At 34.9% G+C, this 17,701-nt stretch overlaps 1 protein-coding gene across 1 annotated transcript in view; it reads left to right on the top strand.

Annotated features, from left to right (window-relative positions):
• Positions 1-671: 671 nt before the first annotated feature.
• Positions 672-17,701, top strand: part of LOC123529063 (fibroblast growth factor receptor 2-like) — a 31,734-nt gene continuing 14,704 nt past the window's right edge. The window contains exons 1-6 of the mRNA XM_045309258.2: positions 672-914; positions 3,985-4,062; positions 4,250-4,330; positions 10,743-10,814; positions 14,392-14,463; positions 14,752-14,823. Coding sequence (XP_045165193.2) covers positions 805-914; positions 3,985-4,062; positions 4,250-4,330; positions 10,743-10,814; positions 14,392-14,463; positions 14,752-14,823 — 485 coding nt within the window. The 5' untranslated portion in view covers positions 672-804. The remainder of the gene's footprint in view (positions 915-3,984; positions 4,063-4,249; positions 4,331-10,742; positions 10,815-14,391; positions 14,464-14,751; positions 14,824-17,701) is intronic.

Below are 17,701 nucleotides of genomic sequence, written 5' to 3'. Positions count from 1 at the left end.
AGGTCAAGGTCGCAGGGGCGAGAACATGGAAATTCGTTTCCGAGAGGCCAGAACATAAAAAATCGTTTCCGATCCATAACTTGAGAACCACTTTCCTCAGAATGTTAAAACTTCACGTGATGATTGAACATGCCCAGTAGATGACACCTATTGATCTTGGGGACATTCCATTCTTTCATAGGTCAAGGTCACAGGGTCAGAACATGGAAAACCGTTTCCAATCCATAATTTGAGAACTAATTGACCCAGAACGTTGAAACTTGGGACAACTGGACATGCCAAGTAGATGATCCCTGTTGCATTTCAGTTACTTAGCCAACCGTCAGTGTCACTTTTGCCCGTGTCCCCTATTGACTTCTTGCCTATTACTAGTATGCTTTGGGGAGACATGTGTTTTTGTACAAAAGCATCTTCTATTTTCTTTATGGATCCGTTTCATAATTATAAACCTTCAAAGTCAAGTGTTTCGAGGGCAAACACTTACCACACTGCGTCGACCAGCCTTTTATGATATTTCTTAACTAACACACGTATCATAATACATTTTTATATGGGAATAGAAAATGAGTAACATTTGATGAAATATTAATCTTGCACTATCAATTCCCACGAATGACAGTTAATTAAATGGCGTCGGCAGTGTATGCATGACGCATAGAAATAAACTGATTTTCAAATCGGTTTTTCAAATCTTAGGCTATATAAGTGAGAGCGAATATCCTGCCTTTCAGTTTTTAGTTGAACAATAGAATAGAAATAAAGTGAGGAATTATAGTAAATAAAATTTACGCATCTACTGCCGCAATGTGTCGTACGAACTCTCTATTTTATATGTGTATACATATTTTTATTGCTTCTGTGAAGTGGACCGACGGTTTTCGGAATTGCAATGCTATGTATTCGAGAAGGGGAATGTGAGTAATTACTTTAAACATACATTTTTTGAAAAGGTGATAAATTAAAAATCTTAGTGTGAAAAACTTTTTTAATGTTTGAACGAAAGGAAAAAGGGGGCTTTACACATGTAGTTCATTTAGTTACATCGATTAAACTATGCCGTGTCAACATTAATGAAATGTTGACGAACTCCGAACTCCAAAGATAGTAAAATGTAAGTGGAAAATATTTTGTAAATGCTATCATAAAAGATATGTTGTTTCTTTTTATATCTGTTATTTATGTATTTATTATCCTTAATGTTTGTAATTGATTAATTAATTAATTACTAGTAATTAATTATTTACTTTTAATAAAATTGTAAAATTGAAAAGGATAATAATCTCCTTCACCCTATGTGTAAGAAAACATAACTCTTGTGCACCAAGTCCACATTGCCAACAAACTTTTAAACTTCTGAATTCCGGAAACTTCCAAAAACCGAACTTTTAGGCTGGTCCGGAGGTCGTTCGGTTTTCGGAAGTTACACTGTATTTATTTTAAAATTCGGATATATGCAAAAATCTGTCATAATAAATTACAGAGTTCTGTAAATATTGCATATATAAATTAACTACTACGTCATTTTTAAATAGCTGCTAATTGATATCATAAATTGAATCGTACGCTCTTTCTTAGAAAAACGCATAATGGCACGTTGTTTTCAGTTTCCTACTTATATTTTTTGTACCAATTTACACGTGTTTTTCACTGAAGTGCCAAACCTAAGATTGTTTATTTTTACTTGACTATAATGAAGTGTCTTTGAGAAAGTAGAAATTTACGCTGGCTATTTCGCGAAAATCGCGAACATTTCCACGTCGCCTAATTTTTCACTTATTCGGTAAACGTCGCACAATTTTCAGCTTATACAGTATAGCGGAAACGGTGACTGTCAGAGACCAGCAATTCAAAAACATACTGGGAACTGACTGGGGAAAAAGATTATCATATACCTGGGTAGCGTTTAGTTCGTTTTGTAAGCAAACCGTAACCCTTTTTACTGCATTTATTATATTCATTTTTGTCAAAGTTTAAACAAAATATCCGTTAACAGATATTCGCAGTCAGTGGTTATATTTCCCCAAATAATCAGGCCAATTCAAAACATGCATGAATATAAAGTATAAAAATATAACCAGCTGTGAAGCTCAATTATTTTTTAAAAATCGTCTAGTAAACAGTAGTCATCGAAAACAAAATCAGGCGTAACACTTCCAATAAAATATTCCAGAGGATCAAACATGCATCACGTCAGACACTCATTAAATCTATACAATATGTATCAGTGATTCATTTACGCACATTTAAACAATGGATGTTTCCAAGGATATTTTTTCTTTATTTCGAACATCGTGGGAGTAAGGTAAACTCCTGGCGAATTCAAAAAGAACATAACATAAATGTTACTGTAGGTCTGTGATAAACAGGTATAGGAAATGATGGTTGTATAAAGTTAATGCTGATGTTTTCATTTAATAGTAAATAACTTTTTTTCTGAAGTTCGAATTTAATCCACATTGCTTAAATACAGGAGGAACATCGTGTTTTAATCGCATTGTTGCAATACATATTGGGCATTTTAGGGCATTATAAATGAATTAATGAGTGGGATTTCTTTCCTAGCGAATCGACGCTAGCTTAATTTTATAGCACTCTAACATACCAAAATCATACAAAAATATAATTGCATAAAAATGTGTTTCAGATTTTATAATGAACAACTGCCTGCTTTCAAAAGAGATAAAAAAAAATAAAATAACAAATAGAAAAGAAACTGTTTCTTCATGCGTCAGCATTACACATTCGCGTTTTGTGCATTTAACTGAAGCCCGAAATTCTACGAAGAAACTGCGATATGATGTTTGGTGATGCTTTGACGAAGTTGCGGAGCGCGAAGGTACGATTGTGTTTGTGTGTAGCCATCGTGCTTTGAATGATAACCATTATGAGACAAGGCGTTGCGCACAAAAACAACGGTATAAAATGAAGGTCATGGTCATAATTGGAATTAACAGGGACATAGCTTGTAAGGTATCCAGAGTCCTCTTCGATTAAAAGATTACAAAATAAGTACCACGATGAGACAAGGTACCGCGGGCAAAATCACGAAATCAGCTGATGGCACAGTTGGAAGTTATAGGTAAAACAATAGGGACAATACAGCTTGCTTGTACGGTCTTCAACGTCCTCATCAATTGAAATATTTTAAAATCGATTGAAACAAATGATCATCACCAGGACACGTGAGGTCACGGACATGACTCAGGTCCGTACCTGAATGGTTGAGTCAGTCAGTGTTTAAATTAATAACGGTCCATCCGCCCTTTCAAACACACAATGAAGCATATAAATGCCCCGTAGAGTGTAGACCACCAAAGGTTGAGGTCACATTTAAACTGTTAATCGCTTGTATCTTCTGTTGTGTTTGTTTCGTCCTCATACCCGATATTTCAACGACAGAGGCTACCAAGTGGAATGAAGTGCACTAAACGAATTCTTCACACACGTGAGGAATGTGTGCGAATTCCTCACGGGTGTGAAGTATTCGTGCGAATATTTCACAAAAATCGAACGAATACGTCATTTTTCTTTAAAAAAAATTACGTTTCGCATCTACATCCGTATTAAAGCTAAAACGTCTATGTCATTTTTCTGACCTGAGATATTTTAGGCCGTATTTATAACAAATGTGTGAAGAATTTGCAATATTTTATATATTCAGCTTTCTAGATATGTTAAAGAAGCTCTTTCTATCAGAAATGCACTTTTAAATGTTGAACTCTATTTTTTATGCTCATTTTCCATCTGATTATCATTATATTTGTTTAATCAAATTCATTTTGTAATTGTCATTCATTTGTAACGTGTCCTTACTTTCATGTTTATTTTTATGTTGACATTATATATGTAAACAATATGAATTGTAGATGATGTACTATATACAAGCTATTCTGTTCTGTTCTGTTCTATTTAAAGAAGTGTGATGATACTGATGAAAATGCAGTGAGTGTCTAAATTCCGTGACTGTTTCACTTTTCTCTTCAGAAGACTACGCAATGCAACAAATGGATGGATTGAAGAATATTCTAGATGCTTTAACGATGCACCAAAGTTCGATAAAGTGTAAGTTGTTTTAAACTAAACGTACATTAATAATAATAATAATAATAATGATGATGATGATGATATGATGATGATAATGATGATGATGATGATAATAATAATAATAATAATAATAATAATAATGATGATAATAGTAATAGTAATATATTGATTTGTAGAGCTCATAGTAGACGTCATATTTTTTCAGGGATGCGATGTACGTTAGTGTGTCACTATACGACCTAATCAAACACATACCGGGAAATAGATCACAAGACCTTAGATTCTTGTAAGTGAGTCTTGCATTTCATTATCATGGATTTTGCATTAAGGATCTAACTTACTTTGTTCTTGTTGTTTTTTTTTTGTCTCAGCCGTCAGAGATTTACTGATTATGTGACTTTTGATTTTAGACTTACGTTACTCTAACTGCTGTTATGGTTCTTTGAGTTGTTTTTTTTTAAATAATCATTAAACACTATGTCCAGTTTTCATTGAAGCTTGTCAATATTTGGAAAAGATAACAGCAACATGTCACGTATTGAATTATAAAAACAAGGTACTCGCCGACATTATTGTCACTTAAATAATTTTGGTCCATGAAACACATTAGACAGACAAACGATTTGTAGATACTTATTTTAAATTACCTTTTAATATTAGAAATTCTTACACCTAAACATACCCTGCGGATGCCAAATCAGTTCAATCATGAAAAAAAAATAAGAAAAGAATTAGGCTCTCTGGTTAGGTATATTAAGATTTCTCTATAACTGTAATGGATGTCAGTTAATACATAGTCAAAAATCAGTGCAGCACCCGCGGTTCTGTTTCAGAGGCTTTGATGAACAAAATCGCCAAACATAATTACGTTGACTATACTCCAATATTTTTGTTTGTACTTATGTCTACGGGACCATTTTATTTTAATTTATATATTCACTAGAAATATTTTGTCTGTATTCAGAATGTATAAATATGAACGTATGCTGTCATTTAATTTATTGTATTTTCCGGTAGATACTACTTCCATACACGTACACTATTGTACAGAGCCAATCTATTTTCAGCTCACTTGAACTTTGAATTACACCAAACTTGGTCAGTAGCATCCTGGCGTGAATTTCTGTCGAGCTTGTTCAAAGGTTCACCTCGGCCCCTTTTAAGGGCCGACATACCTCTTTAAACGTCTCCTTCTCATGAACGGCTTGATTAAACTTTTTTTCTGTAGAATCAATATAAGGTCTTTTCAAAAATGTATTCAACTTTTGGCTTTGGCACTTGGTTTCTCTGAGGGGCCGCTAGAGCTAAAAATAGAAATACCTTTAAATGGCTTTTTCTCTCACGAACCGCTTGATGAATCTTCATCAAATTTTGTCTGTAGCATTATTCTAAGATCTTTTTCAGTTAGGTAAAATAATCTGCCCAAATAGAAGCACTTGGTGCCTTGTCGGGACCGCTAGAGCTAAAAATAGAAATACGTTTAAATGACTTCTTCTCATGAACCGCTCTATTGATCTTCATCATTCTTGATCTGTAGCAGCATTAAATAAAAACGCGGACATTTGGCTGAATATGAAGAAAGAGTTAAAGAACTTCTTCTCATGAGCCGATGGATAGATTTTAATCAAACTTGGTCTGTTACATCATTAAAAGGTTCTGTCTAATATTATTTTTTTTTTACAAATAGCGGCACTTGACCCCTTTAAGGGTTCGCAAGAGCTAAAAAATAGAAATGCCTTTATAACACTTTTTCTCATGAAGTACTGTCTGGACCTATATCAAACTTGGTCTGTTGCATTATTATATATGCCCCCATCCAAATTTTGTTCAAAGGTGCAATCGACCTTTTAGGGGGCACTAGAGCTGAAAATAGAAATACCTTTAAACGACATCTTTCTCACGAACCGCATGTTGGATCATGATCGAACTTAGTCTGCAGCAGCATTATAAGGTCTTATGCTATGTTTCAAGTTGGGGCACTAGTTCCCTTTAAGGCATCACTTGGACTTAAAAAGAAATACCTTTAAATGACTTGTTTTTATGAACCACTTGCTTGATTCTCATAAACTTGGTCTACAGCATTGTAAGGTCTCCTCCCAATTAGGTCAGATGGAGATGCTTAGTCCCTTTTAGGGGCCCCTACATTTAAAAATAAAAATACCTTTAAACGACCTCTTCTTATGAATCGCACGATGGATCTTTATCAAACTTGATCTGTAGCATCATTGCAAGCTCATCTCCAAACTTTAATGCAATGAGGATGTTTGGCCCTTTTAAGGGCCGCTAAAGCTGAAAGATAGAAATACCTTTAAATGACTTCTTATCATGAAGTACTGGCTAGACATTCGTCAAACTTAGTAAAAGGTTTTGTTTATTATAGTGTCACCCCTATTGAAAGAGCCAGCCAATTGGCTTATGAGACATCTAATTACCTCCCAACTCCTATCACTATCCAGGCGCCAGGCGGATAGAAGTCGTTAACCATTCATTTAACTAGCTCGCGGCTCACGAACCGGCCTTTTCGAAACGATTCACATGACAAACATCCCCCAAACGAACGCTCCCCATGGGCCTCGAACCTTCGACCTCCCGATCCCGAGGCGGACGCCTTAACCACTGGGCACGGTGACCTTAGTATGTAGCATTATTGTAAATTCTTCTCCGATGTTAGTTCAAATGGGGGCAGTTTGCCCATTTTAGGGACAACTAGAGCTAAAAATAGAAAAAAAACTATTTCCCATGAACCGTTTGATGGATCTTCATCAAACTTTTAGTTCTTAAAGGTGTTTAACTAAAACAGATTTATCTAGAATGTAAATTTTACCAGAACGAATCACACTTTGCGCTTGCGCATCCAGGTAGACCCAGGTCTCGCACAATCCACTCGAGGTGGATCAAGCTATTATATTATGTTCAGAACATCACCATGGATAGCGAAACTCTCCTGAAAATAAGAATGATTTGATAATGTGTGTTTTAAAACTCTACTGAGCGTTATGGGACATTCTTTATTGTGGAAAGATGGTTTTGAATTGTCATCAGTAATGCTATTTTATTGCTAGATTCTTTGTAACTGTTGAATAGAACTATACGAATGCCACAATTAAAATATCATATTTACCAACGGTTTTATTGCCTGTATTTTCGAAATCTAAATACTAAAACCCACAGTGCCATATTTGAAATAAATTGATATCCCCATGAGAATACCCCCTACCATTTATTGCAAAACTAAATTAATCAACAGTATTATAGCGATGTATGAGACTTTTATAATGTATTATTGTTTGCTATGATGCGTAATTACAATGCCTGCGATCAGAGTTTTGAAAAATAACCAATTCAAGGCCAATTACAACGCATAGATTGTTTTATTTTTTCCCACATACAACCTACATACAGTAACATATAGAAAAGGTAAAACCTCAATCATTTAAAGTCCACCGCTTTGAAAAGAATAATTTGTCCAAACGAAGAAAGTCCAACCGAGTATCTAAGTGTATGTGCAGTGTAGTATATTATCAATGGAGACAAATGTTAACAGAAAGTCCTTCTTCTTCCATCCTTGATTACTTTGAGGAAAATCAGTTATTTGCCCAGAAACAGACGAGTGCTGTAACAGAATCCAGAGACTTGAATGACTGCCGTTACAATACGTTTTTTTCGAAAAAAAAGGCGTTACAAATATATTAAAACAACGTTTAGTTAGTCAGTAAACATTTGGAATTCTATAGGGTACATTTATGGCAGGATATGAAAGTCATATTTTGAACACGCAGAAGACATGAGTCAGTGTAACTAATGAAATAGGACATTAATTAAACCATTATACCGGTTTTCACTCTTGTGATATCCGTCATTAAGAATCATTGTAATTTCAATTTGTGATCAATCTATTTATTTTTTATATATTTGTTTTTGAATTTTTTATAATGCAATTTAGCAAGTCAGTTCACGACCTCTTAACTTTCAGGAGAGAACACACGTACAGTCATAACATGTTACGATATTTATCAGGGTTTTTTTCCTGTGGTGTACTCGGTCATCAATTAGACGGGTGAAGTTGTTCTTCCAAAATATTACAAATGTGTGGATATGTCTCGCGCAAGTGTCGGTGTTTGTGGCTCATCTGGTGATTTTTTCTATAAAGTAACAAAACATGTGAAAACATATGCATTAAAATGTATTTACTGAAATATAAATACTATTGTCTTTAAGAGATTACTTCGGGAGGATCTGTCACCTTGAAGAATTGTTATAATGGAACCGCCCGTGCATGTACTCAGTGCCAACTGTAATTATAAAGTATGCAACATGTTATTAATTCAAATTTCAAAAGATAAACTGTTTGAGAAATTTTTACAAAATGATTGCATAGAAATGTTGATACTATTACGATAAACAGTTAACATCATGGTGACACAAAGAATAGTGTACCAGCTTCACATCCTCGATGATAGCTCAGTCGGTAGAGCATTTAAACGGTATTCCGACCCAGAGTTCGAGTCCCGATCTGGCTGCACATTTTCTCGCCCTGTGACATTTGGCACCCAACGTTGGGCGCCGGTTGTCACGGGTTCCGTCAGTAGAGCAATAATGCTTTTATCTATGCCGACGTCTGTACATGGCAACATATTTATATATGTTGGCAGAGGATTCTACGTTCTGGGCTCTTCTAAAAGGGTTACAAAGACAATGAATAACATATCATAGATATACATTCAATTGCGAAAACAATGCCATTAATGCATTCTACTTTTACCAGCGATGGCGAGTGCAATGATCAATCATAAAATATAACATTATATATTTATGAAATTGGCATATAATGTAAAACAATATTATACACTTTTATGACGAGATGAGAACGTTTCCTATTACAGTAATTCTATGATATTAATTACAAGGTAGACAATTAAAACATCATAAATGTTTAGAGAATATGAAACTAACCTGTAAAGACAATTAATAACATATCATAGATATATATCTAATGGCAGCAGCAATGATGTACATGTATTCTACTTGTACTAGCGATGACGAATTCATTCTGTAACACCATTGCTGTAGACTTACAGGTGACGTATCAATAAATGTTAACAACGATTGATTCTTGTTGCAATTAGCAAAAAACCAAAACGAAAACAATGTGTTGTCACAAAAGTGTCATACGAATTGTACACAGTTTAATAGATATGAAAAGAATAATACAAAGCAATGCCACTAAGTATAATTTGATGAGGAACGTTCGAAAGATAATGTGTTGATTATAAGGAATACATTATTCTATGGACCTTTCACAAGCTGAGAACTGACGAATGTGAACAATGAATAATGTACATAAATGCAAAGTTATTGTTGCTGGTGGGGGTCAGACAGAATGAAATGCACGAATCAGGAAATATAAAAACAAACAGGCATAAGAGCACCATTCCCCACTCCCTCCCCGATGTGTTCTTACTCCTACTGTCGAATACCAGTGCGTAATGCCTTACATAGTACACAGACGGGGTGCATACATATAGCTCCCCCTCCCCCATACGCATAACCCCGGCCCCAACCCCATTATTGCTGCCATCACTTATTACTTGAAACCTTGATAACAACTTAGCAACTAAATGTGTGCCGAGTCCTTTAGGTCCCCTTGTACTTTATTTTATGGAATGTTTTGGGTATTTTGTCCACTAGTTTAATGGTATTTCAACAATATTTCAATGGAGTACTAATCACAAAAGAGAGTATGCTTTTCAACATGGCTGACTTTAAGCTCTGCACATTGTCTGTGAAAATCCATTTGACCCAAAGGTTCATAAAGTTCTTCAGGGATTTAGGAGATATTAGAGCGGACACAAAATGGAAGGCCAGACCTTTGACCCTGAGTTGTGACTCATGAATTCTGCACATTGTCTTGACGAGTGATCATTTGACCCAAATTTAATGAAAATCCTTCAAGGGGTTTAGAAGATACAGAGCGGGATTCATGAATTCTGCACCTTGTTTTGATGAGTGATCATTTGACCCAAGTTTAATGAAAATCCTTCAAGGGGTTTAGGAGATACAGAGCGGGACACAAATGGAAGGTTCAAACCTTTGACCTTGAGGTGTGACATTGAACTTGAGTCTACATGGCTGACTTATAAGTTCTGCACATTGCCTTGATGAGGTGATCATTTGATCCAAGTTTCATGAAAATCTTCAAGGATTTACGAGCTACAGAGCGGACACAAAATGGAAGTTGACCTTGGCCTTGTGCCGACATTGGTTGATTCAGAAGTTCTGCACGTCGTCTTGACGAGGTGATCATTTGACCCAAGTTTCATGAAAATCCTTCAAGGGGTTTAAGTTATATGGAGCGGACACAATTGTTTGAAGGACGAAAGGACGGACAGACGGAGACCATTCCTATAACCCCTACCACTCGTGGCGGGGGATTAAAAACAAGAATATTCCTGTTTAGATTGATCTTAGATATTTAGTTATGTTAAACGAATAGCAGCAAAGACAGTACCCCTATTTGTGCATTGCGATATACTTCTTTGAAAGTCAAAATTATAAAGAATATTCTTTTAACGATATTCTGTCACAAAAAGGTTGTATAGCAATTTAAGGATAAAATAAATATTTGATAAACTTGAATGATATGCTGTTGAGTATGTTATATATTTGTTTGAAGTAACATTTGTTTTTATGAATTACAGGTATCTGAGACACGGTAACGTTTCTGTTGTTCGGTGTAACAGTTTTCAGAAATTTATAAATATCAGCAAAATGTGAGTAGAAGACGTTTTTGCAGTAATTGAAAATATAGTTTGAATTTCTTGTCTACCCTATTACAGCTTGAAGAACTATTATCGTTGAGGCAGACAACTGTCTGTAAATATAAAAAGCCACAGAACATGTCATATCTACTTAATCGTCGTTTTACGAATAGGGAGCAAAGTAGTGGTGGGGCGGAAAACATTCATGATGTTTGTCACCATTGCCATGAAATGCAAGCCATTGAAACTATTTTTCAACTCTTCAAATTAGTTTCCTTGAACAGAGCTTTGCTATGCATGATATAAGTCTCAAATTTGGTATACTGTCGCTATATTATCAATACATTTGGCACACAGATACAAAACAGCCAGTCTGAAGCGTTGTCAATTGGAAACATCATGGATGGTCATAAAAACGCTGTATAATGTAGCTTATTCCACTCCTGGCAAACTAATTCGCACCACAGTGTCCCTGCAATACAAATATAAAAATATAAAGCCTTTTTGAAGCTTCTGGTCCGCTTTGCTATGACTTTCCATCTATCTGTTCGATTGATTGTAACTATAACATAATTAATTCCAGTTATTTGTATAAAGTGTAGTTGTGTTTGTCGTGCCATTTTCTTTTTGGTAAGAAACCTTAAGAGGTTTTAATTCTTATGCCCCCTGAGGGCAATGTCCGTCAGTCCGTTCGAACCAGATAGCCTAGAGCCTACATTAATGACCCAACAATCCTAGTGGCAACACCTACAAACTGACTAAATATATAAATGACATTGAATCTCTGTTTGTTTTTTCTTTCTTCTTAAGATAAAACAACAGACCCAAAACGCCTGTGTCCCCGTACATTTTATACAATAAGGCAGTTTTTAAAGGAAATAAAATGTGTATGTATATGGTAGAATATACACAGAACGTTATAACCGAAAACGATAACTGAAATTAACAGTCATTTCTGTGAAGTCGTTTCTAAACCCAATAAGCAAGTTATCGGTTTCTTTTCACAAATATTTCCATATAAGCAACTGAACATTGATTCGTATAATTACATGAATGATAATAATAATAATATATGTTGTAACTTAAAACATCGCATACACATTAATTGAATTTTCAATCAATTGCCTGGGCCAGGGACAGACTTTATTGAACGCCACACGTATGGGATTTTGCACACCCACAGTAATTCCGGATGACTAGGCCTATGTGAAATTTTCGTTCAACCAAAATGTTTTACTACCAGAAATAAGGCATATTACAATGACTTCGATCGATTTAAGTATGCAGGATGTCGTTACTACTTCATAAGAGCTTTTGCATTATATATCATTTTCGTGCAAGTACAAATGACAGAATCAGCCACCTTCAAGTGACTGAATTCCCTCTAATCAAAAGAACATTGAATGAATGCATAATATTCATCTAGACATTGTTAAACATTTACACAAGTATACGCAAACCGATCAAATAAAGGGACGCTTTGGACACATACAAGTCAAGCTTATTTGTCAAAGAGAAGAAAGGTCGGTTGACCTAAGTCACGACGATGCATTCTATAAAATGCATTCATCTACACAGAGGGCATTCTGGTACTTCATACATCTTGCATCATGTCATGGCAAGGTTGCGATGTAATATATAAAACATTTACTTTTATTTAAAAGTGAAATGTAGCAGCGTCGCTGTTAATACGTAAAAAGCAGCATAAATCTTCAGTTATCAAAATCAAATCATGGTTTAAAATAGCGCCATGGATACTTACAGAAACATAATTATGTAACCGTTTCTTGATTACCTGTAATAATAATTATTATAATAGAATATCCGTTCAATATACAATCTGAATTACTAGGCATAGATACCTCTCGACATATTTGAGCCGCGCCATGAGAAAACCAACATAGTGGGTTTGCGACCTGCATGGATCTAGACCAGCCTGCGCATCCGCGCAGTCTTGTCAGGATCCATGCTGTTCGCGAACAGTTTCTCTATTTCCAATAGGCTTTGAAAGCGAACAGCATGGATCCTGACTAGACTGCGCAGGCTGGTCTGGATCCATGCTGGTCGCAAACCCACTATGTTGGTTTTCTCATGGCGCGGCTCAATTTTATCAAGTGATCTTATACAAGGCACGTAATTGCTATGCAAGCCCGCTTAGCTCAATAGGAAAAGCGCCGATCTACGGAGAGTGGGGTCGTTAGTTCGACCCTCCAACGAGGCGTATGTTCACCGTGACGATTTGATAGAAGAAATTGTAGAAAATCATTCGTCCTCCACCAGGCTGATTCATGTAGAATAGTTGGCAGTAACTTGCGGAGAACAGTAAGAATAGAGGTACAGAATCCAGGAACACTTGAAAGGTTAACTGCTTGTCGTTACATAACTGAAACGTTGGTGCAAAATTAAACAAAACCCCAAAATTACATTATAATTCTTTGAAATGGGAGTAAATTCTCTAAAAAATTTTGACAGAGATCCAACAGAAGAATATTTTTTATGCCGTGAAGTTTCTTAAATTGTAGTAAATGTTGGTTATCCGTTTGAATAAAATCTGTTCAATAATGCACTTTATTACCACAGGAACACTTAATTTTGTTTAACGAAGTAGTGCTACGAAGAAGAAAACTTTGCAGAAAAGGAAGGATTATGTTTATTTCACTCAACGCTCTCACTTAGAGCTCATTAGTTGAAATATGAAAGTGTTAGAACAAAAAGAGAAATAAATCAAAACTTTATTCATAACGGAAAGTACTGTTTTGTGCTCAGCGCTTCCTCTCATTTATATTCCAAGTTTTATTGAAATGTATTCAGTGCGTTTTGAATTATTCTTCGGTAAAGAAAATAAAACGTGATAGTTCTAAAACAAGGTTTAAGATAGAATTGTGTTAGCAACACTGCACTTTCTGATACACATTGCTCTCTATATTCCATGTATGTTTCACTGAAATTCAACAGTGCTTTTAAAGCTATGATCCGGACAAGAAATAACTAAAAACGAAATACAAAACTGTATTTGACAAATACCCAAACTAGAATTATGGTTCTTGCACTCAGCATATCCTCTGATGCAATGAATTCATTATTTTTTCGAGTCCATGCGAAATAAACGACATAATATGACATCAGCATATCCTTGAATTACGCTAGCGTTATGTCGTTAAAGTGACGGACGCCCCCATGATTTGGTACTAAGTGGTCATTCAATTGGTGGAAAAAAGACCACTTAAGGAACTAAAGTGTCAAGTGGTTACGAAGTGAATACGAAGGAATTCTGTTATCGTGGGCCGCACCTCCTGCTACCTTAGGTAGCAATGGACGGACAAAGCGACAACTCTCCCCTTTGGAAACTAAATCAGCAATTATCAATATGTGCTTTCTTTGGTTAAGAAATGCTCAGCATCTTCAATTTCAGAGCAACTGTCGTATATAAATATATATTTCAAGTGAATTAAAAGAAAATAAATACACTTCATTTTGATTAATGTCTCTGTCTGATAGGGAGAACGGATAGAGGTCTTACACTCGTTAAAAATAGTATAAACAATTTTAGCATATTCTTGTTTATATGTAGATTGTTTTGTGATTACAGATCGCTTGAAAACAACCGTATACAGGTAGTAGAAGAAAATGCGTTTCTTAATTTGAGCAAATTACACTCCATGTGAGTATTGTATATGTACTAAGCCTCTGTATAAACTGCGTAAAATGTTATTTAAAATCAAATTGAATTAGAAAATGTGTAATTCTTATCGCTTGACAAAGCAAGTAGAGAACGCTGGGAATTTAGTGCCTAATGCATTGAAAGTAGTTTTGGTCTTCGCTGAAATAAAAGTTACATTCATAGAATTAAAGAAGTCTATATATACTGTTATTGAGAAAGTACTGCCATATTGTTGGTAAATTTCCAAGTTGTCAATAATGTAAAACAAGTATATGTATTTAATTGTAGAGATCTTTCCGACAATGACATAGAAGAGATCGGTACATCTGTGTTTTGCAATCTTCCGAAGCTTGAAACAGTGTAAGTCCTCACAATATTTATAATCTATCTTCACACTTTGTTGCATATTTACAAATGAGTGTTTATCACATTTCGTTTACAAATGCATTTTTTTATACGCCCGAAGGGACGTATTATGTTGTGACGCCGGTGTCCGTCCGTCCGTCTGTCCGTCCGTCCGTTAGCAGTGTCGTGTCCGCTCTGTAACTCTTGAACCCCTTTAAGGATTATAAAGAAACTTGACACAAATGTTCACCACATTGAAATGACATGCAGAGCACGTGTTTTTGGTGGCTCGCTTTAAGGTCAAGGTCACACTTAGGGGTTAAAGGTCATATGACTTTGTTTCATGTCTGCTCTGTACCTCCTGAACTGCTTGAAGTATTTTAAAGAAACTTGACACAAATGTTCACCATATTGAGACGACGTGTAGAGCGCATGTTTCGGATGACCCGCTTCAAAGTCAAGGTCACACTTAGGGCTCGAAGGTCATACCCTCGGACGTATATTGTTCCGCATTGCGTTGCTCTTGTTATCACCGTGAAATGTACGTTCCGCTTTAAAATGCACGTTTAATACGGTTTATCACTATGTATGTTTCATGAATTTTCAATAATAACCCATATATTTAAAAAGATTCAAATAAAAAAATACTTTAGAAATACCAATAAATTGTATTTGGTTTGCGTTCCTTATTGTATATATGGACAGATAATATTCTAAAACTGCATGATTTTTACATAAGGAAAAAGAATATGACAATTTATGGAAGTTGAAGATTATAATAACAATTTATGCACAGCCAATATTCATTATAAACCAAAAAATTTAATGTTAGCCATGTAACATCATGACTTTGCTCCACTAAAATAGCATATGAGTAAGAAAACATATATTAAGTTTTCTCTTTAATTGATAATATATATTTTTCGGTGTAGTAAAATAAATATCACATGCATTTGAGTATGCTGACAGATATTCTGAACCCTAGAAAAATGTTCGCTATCACCATGGTTGACATAACATTTCTCTCAAATCACAAATCTGTTAACACATTCAGATGCATGTGATAGTTTGTTAATTTCAGCACGAAACATTAACAGACATTGTATGAATAATTAATCATTATTATCAATGTCAGCTATGTACTCAATCGGATGTTAGGATTATCTATGAACTGAAAAATATGCATAAATACGCATTTACTGTATCAGTTTACACTGCTGTGGTCATAACTTCGATTCTGTCTTTGACAGTATTACATAAAATGTTTTTGGATAATATCACTTATGAATAATTGGTCATGTGTGTCTAACTAAAACTGCGTTTATTGCCCTGGTGGTATTAATTAAATCCTTTGTAAAATAACACTTAATATGAAAATAGATCTTGGATTTCGATAATGATATTGGTATGTGTCAGCTTCTAGAAAACATGAAAACTGAAATGAAGATAAAGCGAAAATATAAAATGAAAAAAACCTCATGCTTATAATGGCACCACTAGCTTCATAATGTCCCTCGTGCATTATGGCGCTGGGAGTGCCATCCTCATCAATTCTATATTTTATTGTTGAATTTTTGGAATAAGAACGCATCACATTTGATGTAAAGCAAATATGTAGGTCTATAGGCTTTTATGTTCTTGGTGTTTGAACAAAATGTATAACTACCCATTTTATAAATAAATTGACATAAACATAAGCTCATGGAAATGCATATGGATATTTATTTCGGGCAATAGTCAACTTTGTCAAAACACTACTTTATACGTGTTTGTTTCAGCTCAGTTGTAAAATTGTAATAAAAACTTGCTGTTTAAAGCGCTTAAGAAGAAAAACAAGAGGGCAAAGATGGCCCTAGGTCGCTCACCTGAGAAACACACCATAATACACCATAACAGTGTAAACATGTTTGACCTAGAGATATCATGGAAAAAACAAGTATTTTCTTTGATTTGACCTAGTGACCTAATTTATGAACCCAGATGACTCGTATTCAAACTTGACCTTGATTTTATCAAGGCTATTATTCTGACAAAATTTCATGAAGATCAGTTGAAAAATACAGTCTCTATTACATACACGATCTTTTTCTTTGATTTAACCTAGTGACCTACTTTCAAATTCTATCTAGATTTCATCAAGGCAATCATTCTGACTTACTTTCAGGAAGATCAATTGAAAAGAAAGCCTCTATCGAATACACAAGGTTTTCCTTTAATTTGACCTCATGACCTACTTTTTGACCTAGATTTCATCAAGGCAATCATTCTGACCTAATTTCATGAAGATCAATTGAAAAATACAGCCTCTTTTGCATACACAATGTTTTTGTTTGATTTGACCTAGTGACCTACTTTTTAACCCCAGATAACCAATAATCAAACTCAACCTAGATTTTATCAAGGCAATCATTCTGTTCAAATTTCATGAAGATCAATTGAAAAATACAGCCTCTATCGCATACACAATGTTTTTCTTTAATTTGACCTAGTGACCTACTTTGTGACCCAAGATGACCCATATTCAAACTTAACCTAGATTTCATCAAGGCAATTATTCTGACCAAATTTCATGAAGATCAGTTGAAAAATACAGCCTCTATCGCATACAAAATGTTTTTATTTGATTTGACCTAGTGACCTACTTTTTGACCTAAGATGACCCATATTCAAACTTGACCTAGATTTCATTAAGGCAATTATTCTAACCAAATTTCATGAAGATCAATTGAAAAATATAGCCTCTATCGCATACACAAAATTTTTCTTTGATTTAACCTTATGACCTACTTTTGACCCTAGATGACCCATATTCAAACTTGACCTAGATTTTATCAAGGCAATCATTCTGACCAAAATTCATGAAGATTAATTGAAAAATACAGCTTCTATCGCA

The sequence above is a fragment of the Mercenaria mercenaria genome, chromosome 13 (genome assembly GCF_021730395.1).
Source record: "Mercenaria mercenaria strain notata chromosome 13, MADL_Memer_1, whole genome shotgun sequence".
Lineage (NCBI taxonomy): Eukaryota > Metazoa > Mollusca > Bivalvia > Venerida > Veneridae > Mercenaria > Mercenaria mercenaria.
This window is presented reverse-complemented; position numbering and strand designations above follow the sequence as displayed.